The sequence below is a fragment of the Coffea arabica genome, chromosome 6c, assembly GCF_036785885.1.
Source record: "Coffea arabica cultivar ET-39 chromosome 6c, Coffea Arabica ET-39 HiFi, whole genome shotgun sequence".
In the NCBI taxonomy this organism is placed as follows: Eukaryota; Viridiplantae; Streptophyta; class Magnoliopsida; order Gentianales; family Rubiaceae; genus Coffea; species Coffea arabica.
The window spans coordinates 20017714-20043185 of record NC_092320.1 but is presented as its reverse complement, the minus strand read 5'-3'; the positions used below and the strand labels follow the sequence as shown (position 1 = coordinate 20043185).

The window sequence follows — 25472 nt, the reverse complement described above, 5'->3', positions numbered from 1 at the left end:
TTGTTAGACCTTTGGCAAAAGAAGAATGGAAGTGTTTAGGAGGAAACATCCAATTAGATCAAGGCTTCAGCGGAACTGGCCAGTTTGGTGGAAACTCATACAATGCTCACGCCTTTAAAGTACACACCAAAATTTCAGTCTCTGATCAGACTTAGCTAACACTTGTCCCCCTTGCTGGAATGGGATGGGATTTCCTATCTTTGTCTCTCTCTCTCTCTCTTCTAAAATCGATGACCAACTGGAAATTTTTTCTGTTGTGATTGTGATGTTGCTTCTTTCAGTAATAATCAATACTCTCTTTCTCTTTATGTTATACATGTAATTAAAAGAAAAGGGATGCATGCATACGTTAATAGAACACAAAAGGCATGCAGAAAAGAAAGGCATGTATGCAAATGTGTACAATTCTAAGTGGAAGAAGATGAGATCAAAGCCATCAGAATGGCATGCAGAGTACAGGACAACTAATAGGCCCTGCAGATGCTGCTATTTTTGTCTCCCTCTCAAACAATAGCTTTAACTAAAGCTGGGGCTAAAATATGTGCAAGTTCGTATAACTAGAAGATGTTTGGTCTTTCAGGAAAAAATTGTGTGCTGTCCTTTATTTTTCCTTTGTTGTCAGTTGTACTTGTAAGCTGTAACAGACCCTTTTGACCATCTTACTATAATATTCCCTCCATCATCTTCTTTCCTTTTTGCTTTCAACCTTCAGCCTACTTTCTTTTGTGTTTTCCTTGCCAATTTGCTGCTTTCTTCTCCCTCTCCTATTTAAAGTTTTCAAAGGTTCTTGAAAAGCGTCCATCCTATCAATACATTTTTTGCGTATAAAAACACTTTGTGTTTTCCTTCTCAATTTGCTGCTTTCTTCTCCCTCTCATATTTTAAAGATTTCAAAGGTGTTTGAAAAGTCTCGTTCTATCAATACACTTACTGCATACAAAAACACACACAACACAGAGTAGGAAAGAAGAATCAATATTTTAAGGAGCAATCATGCAGGTAGTGAAGGAGTCATCAAGCATCCCAATGGACAAGCCCGGAGAATCCCATTCCCTAGGATTGAGAATGGAGTCAATCTATGAGAAGGTGCGCCTCTTGGCATCGGGCAATGCGGTGGTCATCTTCACCATGAGTGGCTGCTGCATGTGTCATGTTGTTAAGCAACTGCTCTTTGGCTTAGGCGTAGCCCCGACAATCGTGGAGCTCGACCACGACGCTGCTGGCCGTGAAATCCATTCCCTTCTCTTGCAGCTCTCTGGCAAAACTCAGCAACAACCTGTTCCTGCAGTCTTTGTGGGGGGCAAGTTCTTGGGTGGCATTGAAACAGTCATGGCTTGCCATATTAATGGCAGTCTGGTTCCTCTCCTTAAGGATGCCGGAGCGCTTTGGCTCTGATTTCTTGATCAGCTTCATAATATCATTGCCAGAATTTCTCACAACCCCTGAACCCCATTACTGTCCTTTTTTCTACTTTTGCTTTTAGTAGTTTTTTGACGTGTGAATTAGTAGAATGTCGGTACTTATTATAGGGTAAGCCGGGCTAACAAGATAGCAACTTAATTATCTGATATGATCAGAGGCTATAATTTCTGTTGGATAGGAGACACAGAGGAGTTAGCTTGGATGAATGGAAATGTTTAGATGAAGTGGGATTATTACTGTGTAATATTGTTCATCATCTAACAAGAACTAGAGATTAATTATATGGATTCAAGGGAGTCATATATCAATCTTTTTCAGTGCCCCTATTTAATTAGTCGACTAATATCACATTGCAAATGCTCTTTCTATTGCTGTTAACATCCTAAATTCGAGCTAATTAATTGGTTACAACTTACAAGGAACTGCATGCTAATTGGAATAAAAACAAGCTGTTCAACCAGAGATGAGTGCCTCATGCTACGTGGGATTTTCTGTGTCCTGCTTTTTGTTTTACGTTCTTGGCTTTTATGCCTGTTTAACCCAGTTTTCATGCAAATACATCTGTTCTTGACCACAGCAACGATAGAACTTTCATGCCTTGTCTTTGCTTTGCCCCTTACCCCTTAAAGAAAAGAACAAACCAAAAATCTTAAGGACTCAATTGGTTCTGAGTTCAAATCTTACCTGAATTTGAACTCTCGTGACTTGCTTGAGATGCGTCGTGTGAGGCCACGGCGTATTCCCCAGATTTGGTGTGTTGACTCAAGTCCAAAATGGCTCGAGTCGAGGAAAAAAAAATCTTGCATTTTAATTTAGAATTTAAGGTACACAGTGATGTCCTCATGGGTCTCTACACATGCCACCAGATCATTTTCTTATGCATATGCAACAGTTTGCGAATAGTTTAATACCTTGAAGTGACCTTGCTCATCATCTCTTGTATCTCTTTGATAGTTAACTTTTTCAACTGATTGAGGAATTTGACGAGTAATCTTAATAATGGATCAGTTTGTGCTGTTCTAGTAATTTCATAATAGTAGAGTACACGTTCCACTTCGATTTAAGAAATTGAAACAATGGTTACTCTTTCTATAGAAATTGTTTTTGCAATTCTGACTGCGATAGGCCAAAAGATAAAAGAGGAAGGAGCTACTTTGATTTTGATCCATTTAAGACAATATATATATGTTCCTTCTATTTTGGCAAAATTGAAGGCAACTCTATGTTAGCCCAATTGGAGCTAATCTACATGCTACTAAGTACCATCTACAAAGATATAAAATGAAAAGTAATAGATGAAAACATTATTGTTTCCCTCATGGCCATTGGCAATTGGGAACTAATTACTGGGGATTAAGCAACAGCCCCGAAAAGAGTCACTTTCATTAGTCACTTGTGCTTTCTGTGAACTGAATTCTACTGATGGATTAAGCTCGAATTTGCCTGATAATATATCTGCTGATTACAAGCCTTAAAATTAAGGAATAAACAAAATCTTACTGATGTTTAAGTTGAAGGTCGAAGGCATCAGTTTCTATTATATCAAGGTTGTGAATTCAAAGCTTGTGCTGTTATTCATGCTCAAGAATTCATACTCTAAATTTGGGACGTCTAAAAATAACAAGCAATGCTGAGCCTTTGAGCCTGCCTTACAGCTCTTGCTCATGGTGTTGATACATCAGTACAGATGACCAGACGAGAGATAAATAAAACAAAGAAATTATAGCAACTTCTTTCCATTATTTCAATAACTCAGAGCAACAAACTAAGGGGTACACAAAGCTCTGAAGATATCAAAATTACATGATCGCATAACAAAAGGAAATTACGTCAAAGCAGGGTAATAAAGGTTAAAATTACAGTTACAACTCAGAATTGAGAAAACTAAGATTCGTACATTAGGGGAAAAAAAAAAGGAAAAAAAGCAGCTCATATTCATTCGAGTAAATTTGTACAGAATGAGCATCAAAGGCACAGTACACATGTTACATTACCTAGAATCTTGTTAGTTGCATAGATGTCCCTAAATGGCAAGGTTTTGGTGGGGGGCAAATGAGTATCAAAGGAAAATACAATGGACCAAATGGAGTGCACTCACTGAGGTTAAAGGAAAAGGAGGACTAGGCTTCAGGGACCTGGAAATGCTCAACGCAGCCTTACTAGCAAAGCAACTGTGGAGGATCATTGCTCAGTCGAATAGGCTTGCTAGTAGAGTTATGAGAGCAAAATACATGAAAAGAGAACTGGACTGGATGAGGCAAGCTTCTACATCAGCATCATACCTACGGAAGAGCCTACTGAGTGCAAGATTCCTTTTGATAAATGGCATAAGAAAACAAGCTGGGGATGGGAGTACTATCATGGTGTGGCAAGACAGATGGATACCAGATTCAAGAGATGGCAGAGTGGAACAAGATAGAGCAGCAAATGGGGACGTCCAATATGTCAAAGATTTGATGAAACAAGGACAATGGGATAAGGAGCTACTGAATAAAATATTTAGCAGAGAGATGGCCCAAAAGATTGCAAAAATACCACTCAGTATATACCAAAGAAAGGACAGGCTAATCTGGAACCACTCAAAGACTGGAGAGTACACAGTGAGATCAGGTTATGCACTAGCAAAGGAAATGGAGGCACGGGCAACAAAAACAGTGCAGATCAAGGAGCAGACAAGTAGCCATAACAGGAAGGAAAGTTTGTGGAAAAAAGTGTGGGGAACAAATGTTAAACACAAACTGAAACACTTTATTTGGAAATGTCTGCAAAACTGTATTCCAGTTAATGACTTGGTGCACAGAAGAACAGGGAAGGGGGACAACATATGCACAAGCTGTGGGGATGGAATTGAAACTCTAGAGCATCTATTTTTTGAATGTGACTATGCTAAGAAGATTTGGAAACTCAGTCCAATCAGCTGGGATGGATTAATAGACCTGCAAGCTTGCTTCTGGAGATGGTGGGAAGGACTCTTAGAAGCAACTTAAAGAGCCAATGGTAAGGAGCATATAGAACTAACAATCAATATCCTCTGGCAAATCTGGAAAGCAAGGAACAAGATCATTTTCGACAATGCAAAAGTGGAGGAAATCACAGTCGTAAGGAAAGCTCAACAAGAATGGATGGAATTCAAGGAAGCTGTGGAACTAGAAGGAAGAGCTGGCATTGCTGAAGCAACCCCCAATCAGCATTTTAGAAGATGGAAGCCTCCAATAGAAGGTGCGTACAAGATAAACACTGATGCTGCAATTTCAGCACAGATGATCAGAACTGGTAAAGGAATTGTTGCTAGGAACTGGAAAGGAGAGATCATGAAAGTTTGGGCCATAATGGAGGAGAAGATAGGGGAACCAGAACTAGAGGAGGCTACGGCAATCAGAGCAGCAATGCAACTAGGAAAAGAAGCAGGCTGGAGGAAGATTGAAATACAATCAGACTGCAAAAGTGTGATAGACTGCATCCTAACAGTCTCATGCAACAACTGCAACTGTGCTGTGATATTGGAGGACATACAAAAGCTAAGGGAGTTTTTTGATCAATGCAATTTCTCCTTTATATATAGGGAAGGAAATGAAGTGTGTCATAGGCTAGCAAAATTTGCCTTGAAACTAGTTAATGATGTATATTGGGAATCAAATTTCCCAGGCTGGATTAAGGATCTAGCAAGAAAGGATTGTGAGGGCAGCTAGCCCCTTTTGTAAAGCATACTTGTATTATCAAGTTTTAAATCAATACAAATGTTATCGTTTTGACAAAAAAAAAAAAAAAGCATAGATGTCCCTAATGAGCAACAGCATCCTTAGGCTGAATGTTAGGCAGATTTCCTAGCCGTGACTTTGTCTTCTGAACAAGGAGATCAATCTCTTCTTCTTTGTTGGCTCCAGCATCTTTAAGCTTGAAGAGCAGTTTTCGTTTAGCGTGATACATCCTTTGCACAATGAAACCAGGATGCTCTGTTCTGGGTGGGATCTGCATTTTTGGAGGTATAAAATGCACCACAAATCTGTGCATGACAGACTCTGCCGGAAACTTATCCTTATGAAAGCTGTAAAACAGCTCTCTTGTATTATTGGATTGCCAAAATCCACCGTCTTTCTTTTCTGCCTCTCCAGGACGATAAAATCTTTGCCCAATTACCATCATCCTCCCACCTTTTGTTTGAGTTATGTCCTACATTACAGAATGACAGTTCATCAATTGTGCGAAAACAGCACCAAAGAGATGGCAAGAGGTAAACAGATCACAGATCAGGGTTGTGGAACTGAACTTCCATCTGAGTTCATGTGCATTCACTGCATTAGTATTCGCAAGAGTTTTTATATGTGTAAATGAGCAGTTTTGTGTGTATTAGAGATATTAGAAAGACAACAAAAACTAAAGCATATTAGAGAAGTAAATATCGGAAAATTTTTTTGAAGTTTTCTTTCTAAAGTTATATTCTCATCCTGATCCATGTAGTGTGACATGGACTTCCCAATATAAAAGCTAAATTTTAAAAATTTTCACTAATACACCTATTGATTTGGAGATTTTGAACTTGTTAACGATCTCATCCAACACAGATACACAACAAAACAAGAGGGGGTTCTTGTTAGTCATTATTCTAGTGAGTGATGGTGCGTTGGCCACCAAAACGATTTGCAGTTTGTTCTGCTTCAACAGTAAAATGACATGGAAGAGAAGATGCATTAAAAAGGCAGGAAAAAAAAAGGACTGCTAGCAATCTAGTTGATAGTTCATAGCTGCTGCTACTGTATGTGCAGAATTGGCTTCTAACCACGGTGGGAAGTTGAACAGAGCTAATTCACCTGTTCCTTTTCTAAAGAACTAAAACCAATATTTTGAGAGATCTCCATTTAACACAAAAGAAGAAACAGAAAGTGAAAGGTCTAAACATTTACATGATTAAAGTTATCAATTAGTTTGGTTGATTCAAAAAGTGTGGAAATCTATAATGACCTGCATTAACCAATAGGATCACCTCTCTAATAAAACCGACAAATGGTGTAGCATCAGTCGTAAATCATCTTAGGAAGAAAACATGAGGACCTAGAGAATAACAAAACTATTTCAAAAAGCACACCGCAGAGGGACTTATTTTGAAGACAGAAGCTGAATAGGAGCCTATTTGACAAACTATACAGTTCCAAAGCCTAACACCCCAACAAAGATTATGAAAGATCAATCACAGCTTAGCAGACAACAGACTAGTGCTAAAACAAAATCTTTGGATCAAGAACCAACACAGGGGTCAAAAGAATTGAAACAAGAGTAGTAAAACCTTGAAAATAATTATCAATGTTTTTCCATCTCAAAATTAATCTACAATAAAATCAAAAATCAAAGCATGTATCTTTATCTTTCACATCCATCCAGGACAACTTGGTTAACAAAATTCAGAAATTACCTTAATTATGGCCAGGTCAGGTTTCTGATTTGGTTCATAAGGAGCTAAGAGCACAGGATCCTCCTACAGTATTACAGAACAGTTAGATAATGAGCTACCATGCAATTAAAGAAAGAGGAAATTTTGAATATTTCTTACCAGATCATACCGTTTTCCATCATATCCAAAAGATTTGTAATGCTTCCTCCTGCCTGTTCCTTTTCCAGAAACCCTAACAAGTTTACCAATAGGGTGCGGATTCTCGTCAATGGTCTCCTCGTCATCACTGCTTGTTGGAGCAGCCATGGCTAAGGGAAGAGCAGCTATAGCTACTTTTCTGCCCTCGTCTTCTTCTTTATCTTCTACCTCGGCAAGCTTCAATTTCTTCAGCTCTCTTTCGTTTGTTAAGTCAGTGTCGGGAAATTTAGTTAACATCTGTTGCGGTGGCTCAGACGGTGGAGCCGCCTCCTCGTTGTCGTCGTCGATTGCCATCCCTTCCGCCGAATTGTTATCACTCCCCATAGCTGCTACTGTGTGTACTGTGTGTAAATGTTTTGCCAGTTCAAGCATTAATACTCAAATGCATCCCAAGTGTAAAAAGCCAATTGAAACTATTTGAAAGTACAACAAAATAATTTCAAATTTGGACGAAGATAGGTGTCATGAATTCCTCCGTTTGTGGTGGCTTTGTCCCACGTCGGGGTTCTGGGAGGTTAGGGGTTGGTTTATTAGTTTTCTGTGAAACCTCAAAAGATACCGATTTTTGGGGTTCTCACAGGAGTTAGGGTTAGTAAAAAAATGCCGAAGGCCTTTGGGCTTAGATATGAGAAAAAAGCTTCCGGTGGGGGGGGTCGGGTTTCCAGTTGGACCTAGTAGCAGGCTTCCTCCGTTTGTGGTGGCTTTGTCCCACATCGGGGTTCTGGGGGATTAGGGGTTAGTTTATTAGTTCCCTGTAAGACCTCAAAAGATACCGACTTTTGGGGTTCTCACGGAAGTTAGAGTTAGTAAAAAAATGCCGAAGGCCTTTGGGCTAGGATATGAGGTGTCATGAATTTATACCTCTATTGCAAGATGGATAAATTTTGATAAATTATATTGACAATTCAAAATTAGCTTTAACATTTTTTTTCTATTAGATTTTCCGTTCATAAAATTGGCTTGCATATCAAATTTTTAAGGGTAAATTCTGCAATTTTTGTTTGAAGTTGTGCGAGTTTTTGTTTGAATCGGCTGGATCGATCAAGTTTTGATAAAATACATCCGATTGATAATTGTGTGTAATTTATAAATATTTTACTGCTTGATCTTTAATCTTATGAAGATATTTAAAAATTTTGATAATTTTTGAAAAATATTTGAAAGATTAATTTTGAATCTCTATTACGACTTGTTAATATTTTTGTTTAATGCCATTTGTACACCCAAAGAGTCTCATTAACTCATCAAGTTTTGCTAAATGTTTTCAACAGAGGAGACTCAACTAGAAGTATCATAATTTACATCTAAAGGATTGATTCGAGACATCAAAGAGTTTGGGACTCCATGCACATGATTTTGGTCAAAATTTAATTTTACATTATAGTTAATCTTATATTATTCTCTAGCAATTTTGTATAAGTCTTGTAGTATTATTGGAAAATTGATTTCTATGAGGATTTTAGGATTTATAGTACGAGTAAATCTTATATCCACTGACAGTGTATACACTATCACGGTTAGATGCACGACTCATATACAAAATTTGATTTTTAAATTCAAATAAAAATTATGTGTTGTACGTCCAATGGTGAAAGTGTATACATTGTCAGTGTATAGAAGATTAATTCTTATAATATTCTTGAAAAATTGATTTCTATGAGGATTTTAGGGTTGTTTTTTAATGTGTAAGTTTTATGATTTTAGTTTTCTGAGCCTTTAGTTTTCTACCAGGCAAGGGGCGATCCACCTATAGGGTCAGGTTGAATCGTTACATTATTAGTAACTGAAAAATGTTTCCTTTTTTCATTCCTCTTGAGTATAAATTTTAAAACAAGATTGAAGAATGTTGTTACCTTGAATTAGAGGTGTCAAAATGGGTGACTTGGGCGGGTTTGGGTTGGGTAAAATGGGTATTTATACCCATTTAATTAGATGGGTATAAATGGGTAAGTCAAAAAATGAATTGGGTAACCCAATTACCCATTTATAACTCATTTATTTTAACTTTTTGCAAACTCATTTAAATTAATTTTTTGCAAACTAAGTTATCAATTTATACCACTCTTTGTACCCATCATTAGTTTTAAATATTTACTTATAATGTTCAATAAACTTAATTACCAATTTTTTTCATTTATACTCTATGTTACAAAATTACCTATTATTTAATAATTGAATAATACGAATATAAAAATTTGAATTAAGTACTATAAAAATTAATATAAAACTTAATCCAAAAATTTTGAACCCCTAACATTTTTTCATATATAAATTTAAAATTTCATTTTATAAAGATAAGAAAATAGGCTAAAATTTATCATAAATTGGTAATGCTAAAAAATGAGCAAGTTAACAAACTAAGAAAAAATAAAATAATAAGATAAAACCAACAAATAATAATAATAATAATAATAATAATAATAATAATAATAATAATAATAATGTTAACATCATGACAAAATGAAAAATTTGGAAAAAAAAAGGTAGGGGAAAAGAAGAGACTTGGGGGGAAGAGAATTTTAAATGGGTTAATTGGGTTTGATGGGTTACCCAATAATACCCATTTATTAAATGGGTATTATTGGGTAACCCATTTATACCCATATACAAAAATTATGTCATCATTAATAATCGCATATAATAAAAAAGAGGACTGCTTTGATAAATCTTTAACCCTTAAAAGAAACTTGCTTCTATGGATCTTTGCCCTTTTTGCTCCAATTGCAAAATTTCTTCATATAAATCTCCTTTTATTCTACTGCATGTCTAATTGTAATGATTTTCCAATACTAAAGAGAAAGATAGAGAGAGAAAGTGACTTCCAAGAGAAAAATGGAGAGAGTGTCTCTCCAATTTTATGATTTTATGTTGGTAGGTTTTGGTGCGACATTCACTTAAACATGCTATTCGGTGATAACGGCTTTTAAGTGGAGTAAAATTTATGTTCTTTTTTATATGGTATGTATTTTCAAATATTAAGTAATTATAAATAGTAGTTTGTTCATATCTTTGGAAAAATTAAATTTCTGGATTTTATATGTTTTTCATTATGACAAGCATATAAAATTTTCTCATCCTATGTCGTTTGTCATGAATTACCTAATAGTGTAAATAAATAAAGTACAACAAGAATGAAATACAAGCAGAAGAAAAATAATACATTATAATAAGCATACAAATAGTAATGCAATACGAAAGTGGAAAAAACAGTGAGATGAGAGAAGTGAAAAAAAAAAAAGAAAAAGGAAATTAAAGTAGCAGTTAAAAAATGAATCATTGAACAAGGAGAAAAGTAGCAGCGGATTTGGGCTTGGCCCCTATCGGGTTTCTATCCCACGTCGGCTTTGGGGGGGTTGGGATTTGAATAGTTAAGTCCCTGGAAGCAATCCAAGAATTGCCGGCTTTTGGGTTGACTTCTGGGATTAGGTTTAATTAGTCAAATTTCGTTTCTCGAAAGAAGAACAAAGAGAAAAGTAAAACAATATAAGAAGTGTACTTTTTTCCAAAAAAAAAAAATACTAATGGTGGTTAAGTCACTATTTGATGAGCCTAGGAGATAATTTGCAATTTGGGCAAAATACAGTGGAGTTTAGCGCATCTAATCCTAATTTAAATTTTCTTATAAAAATTAGAAAAGATAATTGTTTTTCAGTATGATTGGACCATTTTACCCTTGCTTCTAAGGGTAAAAATGAAATTTCAAAAAATGACAAAAAGTTATATCACCGTACATCTTCTCAAGATCAATGTTTTTAAATTCGGACCAGAGAGTGAATCGGAGAACCTTTCGATTTACGGTTCGACTGATTCAATCGATTTGATTTCGGTTCAAAGGTTTAATAATTTTTTATTCATTTCAGGATTAAAAATTTTGAATAAAACTAAAATATTTATTTTAGAAAATAAATACTTAATAAAAACAGGTTGAATTGCAGAAGATTTCCTAAATTGAATGCCGTGGTTGTTAATTTCTGCTGGTAGTTCTCTTTTTTTGTGAAAAGAACAATGAATGCCGTGGTTGTTAAAGAACAATTTGACAAAGGTAAATTGTCATCCCAACTTTACTTTCACCAAAACCTCTCCCAACATTGAGTGAATTCAAGGAGGCATGGAGCTGTCTGAATTGGTATCAAGTTTATTCATTGTTCAAGAAAAGGAACTGAAATAAAATTCCCCAAACGCAAAAGGGCTGAACCTGAAAGACCCCAAATAAAAGATCAAAACTCTAGCCGTTATACTTTGTATTTGAATTTGCCGCCAGACTGATTCCCGAACAACATAGGAAAAGGATTAGGACACCACTACTACTTTCCTAATTGCTAAAGGATCTTTAGCTTGGTACTATTTAACAACCACGGCATTCATTGTTCTTTCCACAACAAAAGAGAACTCCTAGCAGAAATTAAGAAGCAAGTGATCAAATCGATCCACCAGGGTTTCGTTCTTTGGAGCTTGAAGAATAAGCAGACTATTATCATAGCCTCAAGAATTTCTTCATCTTTCTCAGAACCCATATTTCTTCGATCATATCAGGGGTTCTTTTGCAAACTCTCTGATTTTGCTATATTGGTTCTCGGGTTCGGTAACATTGGAGATTTGAGCGTCGATCGTTGTAGGGCGGGTTTCCCCTGTTACAGTCCAACATGGTTGTTGCTAAAAAAGACACGGTCGGGAAGAGAGACAATTTAGCAGATACAAAATTTACATCTCGAATCAATGGGAACAGCAAGAAAGGAGCGGCCCAAGTCCTTGTAGTTCTAGACGGTAAAGAAACGAATGGGAAAAGGAAGAGAATTTTAGATACGTTAAAAAGATTGCAACGCAGCAAGAACAAGACTGCTGCAGTTACTTTTAAGCCTAAGCAGCAGCAGGAAAAGGGTACTCTGATGAAATCTAGTGAGCAGAGCTGCTGTACAAGACAAGCTAATGTTGCCGACGAATACGTTTTGAAGACCGCTTTATGTGCCGCGAGGCTGACACCCCGCTTTGCCGAAATTATTTCCATAGCAAAGGCTGAGAAAGCTGATGTCGATCAAGGAAAGAAGAGACTGGTACAAAAACAGGGCAAAGAGGAAGAGACGCTAAAAGAAGCTGAGCAATTGAAGAAGAAAGAAGCCGAATTGAGGCAGAAAGAAAGAGAAGCTGCCCGAGTTGCCTTACAGATGATGGAAAGCACAGTTGATCTTGAAGACAATCTCATGATTGTCAAGGAACTTGAGCAACTAAGTCAGTGCTCTTCCTCTTACATTGTCCGTGGATGCAATGGACCAGCAGTGATGGTCTTGAGAGGGTTAAAGACTGGCAAAGTTTTGCACCCCATAGAGCAGCTTGGCTTGCACTTGAAGGAGGAATTCATGGCAGCGGATGATGATGAAGACGCATATTTGAGTCATCGGGAAGTAGAAGAAGGAGAGATCGTCGAGTACTAGTATTTTTGCAAGGAACTTGAATTCTAGATCCCTAGTTGTTCAAATTGTTAACTTTTGTTCGTAACGTGATATATTTTACTCGAGCTTGAGTTGCAGCTCTGTTTTCTTGTTTTGTATTATTAGTGTAAGAGTTCGTATTGCTATTGATAACCAGTTCTGTACATGAAATATAATTTTACTTAAGAGACATATCTTGGATTTGTGATGAATTTCTAGTTTGATTTCTTCTTAGGATACATATTCTGCACACACACATACAGAAGTACGAAGCAAACTATTTCCAGGTGAATTTCATCAAACATTGTTGTAGTGCAGGAAGAAAATGGAAGGCAAACTGCTTTTGTTGAATGATATGGATGGATCTATCTCAAGTCTCTGCTTTTACTCATGTTTGTTATTATAAATCCTACATAAGGAAAAGAATATGAAGTTTCTGAATTGAAGTTCAACAACACATCCACGCTTCTAGCTGGTAAGCCCTGACTCAAACTTGAGCATCACCATAAAATATGACTCGTGTTTGCGAAATCAGAACTAGAGTTTAGGCTAGTTTTTCATTGATGAGTGGACTCAAGATAAAGGCGTTTTCTTGTTTCATTAAAGAAGATGGAGTATGAAGATTGTAGCTAGGGGTAAAAGGCAGGTAATTTGGTGTATTTCAGGTTCTTGAGAGTCATGAAAAGCCTGAGAGTTGTCTTGAAATCATGCACTAATTGCTACTATCACAAGTTGCCAATCAGCTGTAAAGTTCGATTAAACTACAAAGAACAAAAATAGAATGATGCCATGGTATCAATCAGTCCATAAGATGTATGATTTTGCCTGAAATTGTCTAGCTTTGAATTTGATTATCATGGGAGCATCAGAATTAATCCGCGAGGAGGACTGTAGCTTTGCATAAAGCACTGAGCTTTTAAACAAACCCTCAATAAATAATATCAGAATAGTGCATGCTTGCATAAGTACTTGGTGTTATATAACATATGATTTTGCATAAGCACGAAGAACCAAAGTTGAAATGCAGAACCAAAAGAACAAAAAAAGACACCTTTTACATAATTGTTCTCTGCCCTATTTATTCTACTCAACATTATCAGCCTCTGCATCCCCGAGTTCTCACATCAACTAGCAAAGAAGAATATATACAAGAAACATGAGGGGGAGAGTAAGGAGGCTATTGTGCAGCTGAAGGCAGAGGTGCTCATCCTCGTTCATGCCTGAACGCCTATCCTCTGCGCAACCTGCACCACCATTGCAATCATTTCATCACTTCATGTTTATGCTTTTAAGGAGCAAAGAAATCACTGTAGCCTTTTCAGTTATGGTAGATGATCGAAAAAGTTTTGGTATAGTCTTGGACTATCAGCACAAGCTATTGAAGTACCAAATATACTTCATTGTTTGACTAATTACTAGCTGGCACACTCTTCAAGATTCAAAACACCAAAGGAAATCCAGACATGAAGTCTCGAAGGTATGCACGACCCATCGTTTTCCAACAGAATCACTCCAGAAGCCCAGCCAGAACAGGAAAAACTAGCTTATAGGAACTCTTACTAACTTTTTTCATAGAAGTTGACTTCTACTTCAGTATTAGGGCATCAGTTTACAAACATCATTAGCACCAAAGAGCACAGAGATCATTTCACCTGCTAAATTGCGAAAGTATTTAACTAGCAGTCATGTTTTCATGCCAAGAAAAAGCATGTGGTGCAAACTTGCCAAAGAAAACATAAGAAAGCTGTGTATGCACATTAATATTTATCAATTGCAGGCATAAGACATTATTTGAGAAATGATGGGTCAACTGGTCAAGCTACTTCAATGCCTGGAAATGAAATCAGAGGGAGAATTCAACCCATTTTGAAGAGATTTTGTCAGTACTCATGCCTATTCCCATATATGTGATGTCAGAGACATAGTCAATCTGATGTGCGTTCTAGTTTCAGAACTGGACTCTCACTTTGGGGGTCTGTTGATTCACTAAGCACAAGTGACACTAAATGCTCTTCTTTCTGGAAATTCCTAAAGCATTCTCAAGTGGAATTTTTTGAGTTAGGAAATGCATGAATGATCATCTTACGTAAATAGTTAAAAGAAATAAATAATATCTTGCATCAACAGACAATCAAATACAATTGCAGCATCATGATACACTTAAATCCCAATCCTAGAATCTGCACTAATCAGAAACAAAACTCCCCACTACACTGCACTACTAACCACAAATCAGAACATTGTTTCCCTCTCTTTAAACCTCAATAGCTGGCAGTAATCCTATGAAACAAGGAGTTCAAAAATATTTAAAGACATAAATATACCTCTTTCAAGGATTGAACATCACTTCCCCAGAGCCATGCGTCACAACCTGCATCTCTGGCACCGCATATATCATTCCTTCGATCATCCCCAACATGCACCGCATCCTCAGGATTTACTCCCAACAAATCACAAGCCTTTAAAAAGATGGTTGGATTTGGTTTTTCTGCTTCAACCTGATTTATGAAAGAGAAAGAGCCAAATATGCGTATCAGCGCAAACAAACAGGGAAAACAAGACCAATACAAAGCAGAAAAAGAATATCACATACTTCAGCTGACACCACAACAGCATCAAACCAGTGATCACAATTCAGGGCCCTCAACACAGGTCTTAACCTAGTATCAAAGTTTGACACAACAGCTACTTTTACACCTGCTTTCCTAAGTGCTTGGAACACTTTCTCAGCATCTGGATCACAAAGGTGCCAAGCCTACAGATAGACACAAACAATGTTTAAGTCAAATTTCTCAATTGCTGCTTTTAAAAAGTTCTTTCATTTAAAACTGAAAATGGTAAAGACTTGATGTACATAAGATTGCTTCATTACAAAAATAAAACAAGGATTTAGTTCCAAATAAAGAACAGCAAGATGTATTGGTCAAGCTAACCATTTCAGTCATATAATAATGATACAGCTCCTCTACGTACTGAGAATCTGAACATCCAGTTGAAGAACTGACAATGAACTCCCAAAATGGTCTCGCGTCATTAACATATCTGTACATTGGAAAATTCTTTCCTCAGAAAGAAGCTCAGGAAGCTATCAGGAGATAACATAAAGCTACAAATACTCATGAACCACGAGTTGTAGATATAGAACCAAAGACATCGATGACTTTTAAGGACAATTGGAAGACAAGAAACAGATAACAAATAGGTCAGGTTTTGGCATGATTAGTGGAGAGATTTAGGGCCATCGCACATCTCACTGATAAAGCACAAGAAACAGAATGGACTGATGAGTTGCCCTATGCTCTTCAACCAACACAGGACAATCAATAATCAAATAAGCAAACCTCAATCAAGTAAGAAGTATGTATAAGCAAAAAAAAAAATGCAACTTATGAATCAAATGAAGAAAGAGAAACTAACAACTTACCTGAGACGAGATCTACCCCAAGGCTGCTCATAAGCCCATCTATATCTATTCAGTATCTCTGCCTCTGAATACTTTACCCCATATTTCTCACCAATTTGCCTGTAAATCTGTAGCAGAAAAGAACAAGTCCAGAAACTATAAATACGGTTAAATCACAAGATAAAAATGACATCAGGATAGAAACAACACAAACAGATCGAGGAAAGCACAAGCAAAAGAAACTAATGAGCAATTTGTCTTCAATTTCAAACGGGAATACAAAAATTGGCCAATCTTTAGAAGCTTCCAACATTTACCAAATCAAAACTTCAGCTAAATATGGACTTTCGGATGTTTTAATCAAAAATTGAAATCAAATGGACACATTATGCACATGCATAGACACAAAAAAAAAAAATATATATATATATATATATATATATATATATATCAGATACACAGGATATGGTAAGTAGATAAACGCCCCTAATCAAACAAAGAAGCAAACAGAAAAAAGACATACTTAACTAGTAGAAACAAATACGGAATAAAACCATTTCGCATTTTGAAGATGAGATAGAAAAGTCAACAAGAACAGTCACCCCTAAAAGGTTGTTACTTTTGAGCAACCCACCTAATTAAAGGTCATAAAATACTCGTTTCTTTGCATAAATGCGGAATAAAAACCTTTCCAACAAACAAAGGCGCAATTAAAAATCTTTTCTCACACACTACACTCAAGGGCACACACTAGACCGAATTAATTTACTGACCTGAGCCATGGGTTGAGAAGGCGCAACAAGAGTGCCCGCAGCATCAACCAGCAGAGCCTTATGAGTAAGCCCACCATAAAGGGCCCTCCTATAATCTTCATACTCCTTCAACATCCCAAACAGCCCTGTCTCCACACCAGACGACGTCGTTCCCAGGCGGGCTTCCTCTGGCTCCGCAGCTGCAGCTGCAGATGTTGAAAAAGATGACCAGAATGACCCCAATGAGCCCGCATGGACCTCGGAACCATACCTTGTCCCGGACCCAGATGCGAAGCGCTGCGTTTTGGTAGAGAAAAGAGCGGTTCCTAGAAGTGATCTAGCTATCTTCGTTCTCATCGCCATTGGTTTCTCTCTCTTTTTTGGATCTTCTACATTTGATTTCTAGTTGTTGCAGCTAAGTTTCTTGATTTCACAATTTATGCAGATATATATATATATATAGCAAAATGGTAGCAGTAATAAAATCAATTATCTTGGTAATTTTAAAGGTGTGCTTTTTCGTGAGAGTACAGGGTTGTGAGTCAGGTAACAGGGACTGGACTGGAGTGTTTTCTGTTATGATTTTTAAGAAAGGAAAGAAGAGAAGAAGAAAGAAACGGTGGGGTAGCTCTGGCTCTTACCAATTTGTGCAATAATTGGTTGAAATAAGGTGGAGGACTGGGGATTCTTTTGTACTCCACCCTAGTGTGACGGACAGTTTGCTGATATGGTACGGGTCTAAGTCCCAAGTCTTAACCGCCTGAGGATGACTACTAATTATTTTATCAATTGAAGTTTTTTTTTGGTATGTTTTATTTAAGGGTTTCGCTAATGGGTAATCGAGATACTCAGATACTAACCACTGAGCCAGGCTCAATGGCCATCAAGTGAGACTTAAGTCCCTTCCTGGTTCTAGGTAAGGGTTCAAATCTCACTTGCAGCGAAAAAAATTCAAGGGTGGTGTCATAGCATCCCTTTGATCTAATAAGGTATGTGTACCTGCTAGTCTCCAATACAAGCCTCTTTAGGCCCCCCCTCCCCTCTAGTGTAGGATAGAATAGGTTATATAATAATTATCGTCTCGATAAAAAAAAAAAAGATACTCAGATACTCGTTAAAAGAAGTCTCGTGTTTTATTTTTGATGAAAGTAAAGTTGATTTGAGAAAGAGCAAAAATGTAGAGGTAATATAATTGTAGATTTGGTGTAATTGAAATATATGATTTGTAGAATAAATTAATTTTGAATTAAATGCATCATCTAATGTTCATTTGGCATTGCTAGAAAATTCATTTTTGATGTGTTTAAACGGATAATAGACTAGCCCGTGCTGGGTTGATCTGCTGGTGAAAGTAGCCTTCTTAGGTGAGTTCCACTTGGGTTCGATTCGAGCAGCAACCCAATTGTTATTTTCTTTAGCATCGGTCGGGCCCGCTCTGTTGGAGCGCTGTGGAATTAGTCGGGTGTAGACCCGGATATCCGCAGTTAGGCCTGTCAACGGGTCGGGTCTAGACCCGGATCCGGACCGGATCCGTAAAATTATTGTGGGTATGGGTAGGGATTTAATTCCGTTTTTCGGATCCGGATCCGGATCCGTTTTATCAAACAAAAAAACGGGTCGGATACGGAATATAGTATTCCGACCCGTATTAGACCCGGATCCGGATATAAATGAATTAATAATTTTAAAAATATATATTTATCAATATAATTTGATTAGAGTGATGTATTTTAATAAAGTTAATTTGATTTCTTTTCTTATTTGGTTTTTTCTTTGCATTAGTTAAAAATTAGTTTACAAATATATTTTTTTTTCATTTTTATTAGAAATTATAAATTTTGCTAAATTTGTTCGAGTAGACCCGGATCCGGATCCGGGACCCGCCGGACCCGCCGGATCCGGATCCGGAACATGGAATAAAAGACCCGTCGGATAAACGGGTCGGGTCCGGGTCCGGTATAGTAATTCGGGTCCGGGTCCGGAATAATGAATTCCGGCCCGGACCCGGCCCGTTGACAGCCCTACCCGCAGTGATGACAAAAAACAAACGGATAATAGACCATGTGGTCTGAAATATGGGTAATAAAAGTTCTCACAACAACCGTTCCTAAACAATGCAATAGCTTAGTAACAAGTTATAAGATGCACTTAACTATTTGTAAAATCTCGTAACAAGTAATTGCTGTAAAGTTGTACAAGTAATTAAACGTATTTTACAACTTATTAAAATGGCATTAAACCGTTGAGGAACAACTGTTGTCGTGGATTACCAAAATACAAGTCCTTGACTCCATAGAGGGAGAAAACAATAAACGTAGTACACATATGAATCTTATTCAAATGTATTTGATGAATCCAGTGATAGAAGAAACAATAGGGATGTATTTCTGATGATCGTGTCTTCAAATAGAAAAGATGTGGTGAGTAAGGAGGAATTGGGGAGTGCGGGTGCCGAAAAAAGAAAAAAGAAAAAAAGGTATTACAATTCTTTTTTAACAATGTAAATCGAATGTGTTTCCACATAGAGAGGAAAAAGTAGTAGCTTTGCTTGGGGAAAAAACATGTGACGGTGAAAATATTGGCCTCTACTTTGCATTATTGGCATTTCATGTATGAGGGAAACCTTCTATTCAATTTAATTTGGTCAAAAAACCAATTGATATAACATTTGAAATCCAGTCATTCGCTATTCAAACTTTCTGGAGCCTGTCTTGCTCCATGAGTTGTATTAATTATTTTTTTCCCGTGTCTTGTCAAAGATCAATGATTGCCGGCAGATGAGTATATATTCTAGGCATGAATCGTATGATTTGCAAAGGACAAAACAATACACCCCGTCTTACTAAAAGCACATTATTATTAAAAAAAAAAAAATTTCTTGATCTAACAATACTAATTGACTGGATGGTGTTAGTTTGTGGTCCCCCTTAGATTAGTCTCTGACTCAATTTGGCGATGATTTTCTGAGCGTTCTAATCTAATTGAGTGTGTGTGTTATTTCTGTCTATAGAAAAAACAACGGAAACAGTAAATTTAGAATAGGAAAACAGTTTGTCAAGTTCAAGTCTTAGGTATGAAATGAGGTAATTACTATTCTTTAGTTATTTCTTCCCTTTTTTTATTTATTATAAGATGATAAATTATCCCACTATTATAATTTTTGCTACACTATCAATTTTGGATGAAGCGGTAAAATTTGAATTTAAAATTTAACTTTTACACGTGTATCATGAATCTAACAGTGATATAGTATATATATTGTTAGTGTATATAGAAGTATAGATTGTTAAATTCATGAATATGATTATTAGTCCCACATTGATTTAAGAGAAAAAAAACGAAAGAGTACTTAATAGGTTAGAAATCAAGACCTTAGGTTTTGTCACCAAAAAAAAAAGAAAAGTTTCATCTTCCAGACAAACTCTATTGAGAGAGTATCCAAATACATATTCCAAATCGAGTTTCATTGTCAATTTTAGTGGGCCAAAATGGACAAACCATAAGAATGAATACTTTTAGCTAAATAAGCCATAATTGGAGTTATTGCTCTACTTAAAAACGGTTACTTGTTGCATACGTTTTTAAAAAAAAATAAATATTAAAACCGATTAAGACCAGCTTAAATAGTTAAATGAATCAAACAACGTACCGATGTGGCAAACCAAGAATGCCACACGAATCCTCGTCAGCATCAGCTGCAAAAGCTTCAGTTTCGAATACTATCCACTCCACTGATTTCGGGCGTAGGACCCACATCAACATCCTCAAATGTGGGCTTCAAATCCCACAAAATAGTCACTCTCCTCTGTCCCTTATTTGTATAGCTGTCACGTGTCTCTAATCTTTTATTAATTCAAATTCAAATAAATCGATAATAATCAGTTTACAAGTTTTATTAACCCAAACTCAAACAAACCGATAACTCAAAACTTTTTTTTATTTTTTTTAATAAAAAAGAGTCTTGTTGATCATAATTTTTAACAAAATTAGCTCTTTCTAATTTTTTTACATCTCGTAATTATGTATATAAGATGATTTAAAATTAATTACTCAATAGTTTTGAGTTATCTATAAAATCAGCTTTTGAGTAAATCTGTCAATCGACTATTATCGGTTTGTTTGAGTTTGGGTTAACAAAACTTGTAAACCGATTATTATTGATTTATTTGAGTTTGGATTAACAAAAGACTAGGGACACGTGGCAACTGTACAAATAAGAGACAGAGGGGACAGAAATTATTTTGGGGATAGAGGATTTGAAGCCTCAGACGTGGGCCCACTATATGTTTCAAATGAATCGGCAACTTCTGCTTTTGGCCATTCGATTAAACCAAAGGGCAACTCTGTCCTGAAATAAAAACAACAAATTTTACTTGTTATCATTAGTATAATAATTTCTTTTTGAGAATCCTAATTTGACAATAAAAAAAGAAAAGCTTTATTTTATTGACAAAAATAGATATTTTGTTTGTAGTCAAGTTTTAGGTAATTCTTGTTTGTCTGGATGAAGTATTTGGAGAGTTAGGCGACGAAGAGAATATGACATTGAAAACATTCAAGAAATCATATTTTCATTATAGTTTCGTTGACAATTTCGTGTGAGTAAATTTTGCATTTTGTTTTTAGATAAATTTTTTATTGAGAAAATAAATATTTGGTTTGTAGTCAAGTTTTAGGTAATCTTTGTTTGTCTGATTGAAATATATGGAGCATTGGACGAAGAGAGTATGACATAAAAAACATTCAAGAAATCACGTCTTTATTATTGTTTTGTTGACAATTTTGTGTGAGTAAAATTTGCATTTTGTTTATAGAAAAATTTTTTATTGAGAAAAATAGATATTTTGTTTGTAGTCAAGTTTTAGGTAATTCCTGTTTGTCTGGGTGAAGTATATGGAGCGTTAAATGAAAAAAAAAGTATGACATTCAAAAAAAACATTCAAGAAATCACGTCTTCGTTATCGTTTTGTCGACAATTTCGTGCGAGTAAACTTTGCTTTTTAATATTTAGATTTTGTTTGTCACGCAAGCTTGTACAACTTTTATAGGCAAAATTGATCCGTGAGGATTAAAGATACAGAGTACTGTAGATGTTAGTTTATAGTAATATTACGTGCAACGATTTTCAACTGAACTGTCTTATTTCATGTCAAAAGCAAAACATGTATTGTTCATTTAACAGTAACAATGCACGAAAGATTTTTAGTTATGCTTTCGTTTCTTGTCGTCAACAATCATCATTTAAGTAACCATCAGCCAAGGTTCGAACCCTTGCCTCCCATCAATTTGTCACATTTGTGGTTCTTCAAAAAAAATTCAGACGAGTGCGTGGTGCATCCGTCTAGTCGGTGGTTCTGTCTCTATCGATCCCCTATAAGTTCAATTGGGTCTCCCGTAGTTAGATTAGGATGGAATAGGAATCGGAGTAGGGATGGCGATTGATAAAAAAAAAAAAAAATCATCATTTAAGCAAAAACGATAAAAACCAATTATTTGAGATATTTTTACTGTAACACTTTTTGTGATGTGATGTATGTGAGATAAATAGGTAATTGAAAAGATAAAAAGGTGTGTTGGAAATTGTAATGATGATGTAAGCAAATAAATTTTGGCAAATAATCATCTATCCAAACAAACCTGAATTGAATACTGAAAAACTTTCTATAGAGTAAGACATATACAAATTGAATTACACGACTCTTTGTACCACTCCCAAAAAAGACTTGCAAATTTCAAGTAGGACTGATTTAGAAGAGTGGAATTTAGGAGGCTAAGTCGCTAGGACACCCTAAATCAGGTCCAAATTGTCGTCAAAGTCTAACTGCTTTGGTGTACCCTTTTTTTTTTTACTCGGAAAAAAGAAACGTATATCACCAGAGTTTTGAAAACGGGACCGAACCAGCAGATTCGCCGAATAGACATTGGTATATGTTTTCACCCAGATTAAGACACGAGTGTCGATGAATCATTGCACCTTGCTGAAAGATGCAAGAGACAATTTTGAGACAATAAGATAAAAGGGATAATTTTAGAAACCTCCCCTGTCAACTTGTCATAATGTTACTCAGCTCCTCTCAAGTTTTTAATATCGCACTTACTTCTATTGTCAACTTGACAAGACTAAATATTCCTGTCAAAGGTCACAAATTGACAACATTACCCTTGTCCTTAACAACTATTTAACCGAAAAGTCAAAACAAAATAAAATTTTAAAAGCAAAAAATGTAAATTGAAAAAACAAATTGCTAGTTAATAATGGTGTATATTTCTTTGCATTGGAGTCATGGTGGAATAGCAAAGGATATGAATAAATTAAATCTAATCAAGATCAACCACTCAAGAGGATTTTATAGAGTAATTAACACCTTAAAAAATTTCATGCACAGTTACAATTAAGGAAGTCAAGATATTTTTTGGAAAAATATGTTTTAATTCATGGCGTAGTTTAAGTTGTATTGAAAACTAAAATAATCTCTTCATACGTGTGAATTTTTCAAGATGTAAATTTTGCTTTTGTTCCAATACAATTAAAATAAATACTTTACGTCACGAAATTTACACCTTATAAAAATTCAAAATTTTATTTTTATTGTTGTTATAAATTTCATGAGTAGGATAATATAAGGGTAGTATTGAAACAAAAGTTTTATCTTTCTTGTATTTCCTTCAAAGGGGTTAAAATGTTATAAGAAATACAATCCAAGAGAGGTAAGTGAGATATTAAAAATCTCAGGGAGCTGAGTGATATTATAAGAAATCTCAGGGGTTTCTAAAATTATCCCTAAGATAAAAATTAATCTTATATATACTGACATATATGTAAACTTTGGATTTCAGATTCGAATCAAGATTAATTGTTATATATTTAATGACGATAGTGTATACACTATTAATGTATAAAAGATTAATCAGTAAAATAGTGGTAAAAGATAAATGTTGAATATGATTACACTAGTATCCGAATGAATAAATGGTTCTTGCGCCGATGACTCCTCCTTCTATTTTACTCTATTTTTTTGGTTAATTTAGATAAAAAGTTGAAATTTGATGTTCAACCAAAAAAAATTGTTATTTCAACAAAGTTAAAGGAAAGAAAAAAAAAAGAAAAAAAGAAGTCAATCCATCTTTTGTTGATTTAGATAGGTAAATCTCAAATCTCAACCACTCCTTTTGCAATAAGTGATTTAAGTATTATGGCAATGAATTTGTCTAACAGGTGCCTAATGGTTTTTCATTAATAGTGCATCATTGAGTGAGGTCCCAAATGTGAATTAATTCTGTGGTAATTTAGCAACGAAAAGAAACATGAGGGGCAAAAAAAAAATGAAAAGGAAAAAGATCAAAAGCATAGGAAGAATGAGTACCAAGACAAGCAACCTACGTCTTGTCGATTCGCTAACAATGAAAGGTTTAATCAATTCACCTATCTTTTCCAGCCCCTTAATCTTGACGCATACAAAGGCAAAGTCAAGCAAAGTAGGGAGGCCACAAGATGAAGTGAGTCGACAATGACAGAGGCAGAAATCAAGAGATTCTTACTGGCAATGCATGGCCCTAAATAACGAGAGACACAAAAACTAGTGGAACGAGTCTTCCTGGGACCCTAAGGCCTCAGAACCAGAATCTGGCTTTGGATCCCGGAACAGGGTTGGAAATCCTCGTGGGATTCGGTCCACAAGCCCCAAAATTTGTGACTCTCAGGATTTCTTGGTTTCTGATGATGACTGATGAGTGGAATGCGTTTTGATCCAAAAAAACCATTCACATCATTTCTCACCATTTCGTTTATCTTCATATTGTTCTTTATCATTCCATCTTTTAGTAGCGCAACCTTGTTCAGATTGTTGTTTTTTACAAAAAAAAATAAAAATATATATATATATATATATATCGTGAACACAGTTTTTAATTATCTTTTTATTTCACATGCATCAAATCGTTACATTATATTTTTTATATGAACTCTTAAAAATAGCAATTCAAACGCAGCCATTTTTCTTTTCATTGTTATTTCTAGTTCTTTTTTATGATAAAATTGTAGCCAAGGTGATTTGCTAGAAAACTTGAACAAGCTACACATTTGATGACGTAACATATGCCGTTTTACTACGAAGTTAACGATATCTTTAAGGACAAAACTCGAAACAAAGATATTAAGTCTCATGGCTGAAGTTCAACTAATATGGAGCAAGTTTTGCCCTAAAATCGCAGTCCCGCTTTGGTTTCTAGGTTTAGTTATGCATATTCTGGCTAGGGGGTGTGCAAAATCGAAAAATTCCGATATTCGAATTCGGAATGAAAATCGGAATTTCGATTTCAAATTAGTCGAATTCTGGTCGAATTTGGTAATGAGATTTTTCAAATCGGAAATTGCGATTTTGAATTCACAATTCGAAATTGAAATCGAAATCGGAATTCGAAATTTCTATTTCGATTTCAAATATGTTTTTCATATATATATATATATAATATAATATAACATTTATATTATAATAATAATTTTTATATTCATGAATTCGGTGAAATCGAAATTCCTATTTCGATTTCAATTTCGTTTTCACACACACATATATATATATATATAATATTATATATATGTAATATAATATTTATATAATAATAATAATGATTTTTATATTCATGAATTCGGAACGAATTCGAATTCGGAATTGGTGAATTCGAAATCGAAATCGGTCGAAAATTCTGACACCAAAATTCCGAAAAATTTCGATTTCAAAGTTCCGAATTACCGATTTCGATTTCGATTCACACCCCTAATTCTGGCTAGTTCTTAACATTGTTAAATGATTAATGATTTTCGTTTATCTTACATTTTGCTCTATAACCAATCCAATATGTTTTAGGGCTTGCTTTGTTTTGCAAAA

At 35.5% G+C, this 25472-nt stretch overlaps 4 protein-coding genes across 4 annotated transcripts; 2 read left to right on the top strand and 2 right to left on the bottom strand.

Annotated features, from left to right (window-relative positions):
• Positions 1-993: 993 nt before the first annotated feature.
• On the top strand, positions 994-1395 carry LOC113691691 (glutaredoxin-C1-like). The gene has a single exon (XM_027209955.2). It carries the CDS (start codon positions 994-996, stop codon positions 1393-1395), a length of 402 nt encoding a protein of 133 aa, XP_027065756.1.
• Positions 1396-4544: 3149 nt separating this feature from the next.
• On the top strand, positions 4545-5111 carry LOC113693108 (uncharacterized). Its single transcript, XM_027211686.1, has one exon. It carries the CDS (start codon positions 4545-4547, stop codon positions 5109-5111), a length of 567 nt encoding a protein of 188 aa, XP_027067487.1.
• LOC113691690 (ASI1-immunoprecipitated protein 3) lies at positions 5096-7812 on the bottom strand. The gene is made up of 3 exons (XM_027209954.2): positions 6968-7812; positions 6830-6892; positions 5096-5592 (listed from the first exon to the last, which is right to left on the bottom strand). The coding sequence occupies exons 1-3, from the start codon at positions 7376-7378 to the stop codon at positions 5203-5205; spliced, it is 864 nt and encodes a 287-aa protein (XP_027065755.1). The 5' UTR covers positions 7379-7812; the 3' UTR covers positions 5096-5202.
• Positions 7813-13368: 5556 nt separating this feature from the next.
• On the bottom strand, positions 13369-17249 carry LOC113691972 (uncharacterized). The gene is made up of 6 exons (XM_027210300.2): positions 16609-17249; positions 15857-15963; positions 15366-15474; positions 15026-15187; positions 14757-14930; positions 13369-13676 (listed from the first exon to the last, which is right to left on the bottom strand). Exons 1-6 carry the CDS (start codon positions 16948-16950, stop codon positions 13647-13649), a joined length of 924 nt encoding a protein of 307 aa, XP_027066101.2. The 5' UTR covers positions 16951-17249; the 3' UTR covers positions 13369-13646.
• Positions 17250-25472: the final 8223 nt, after the last annotated feature.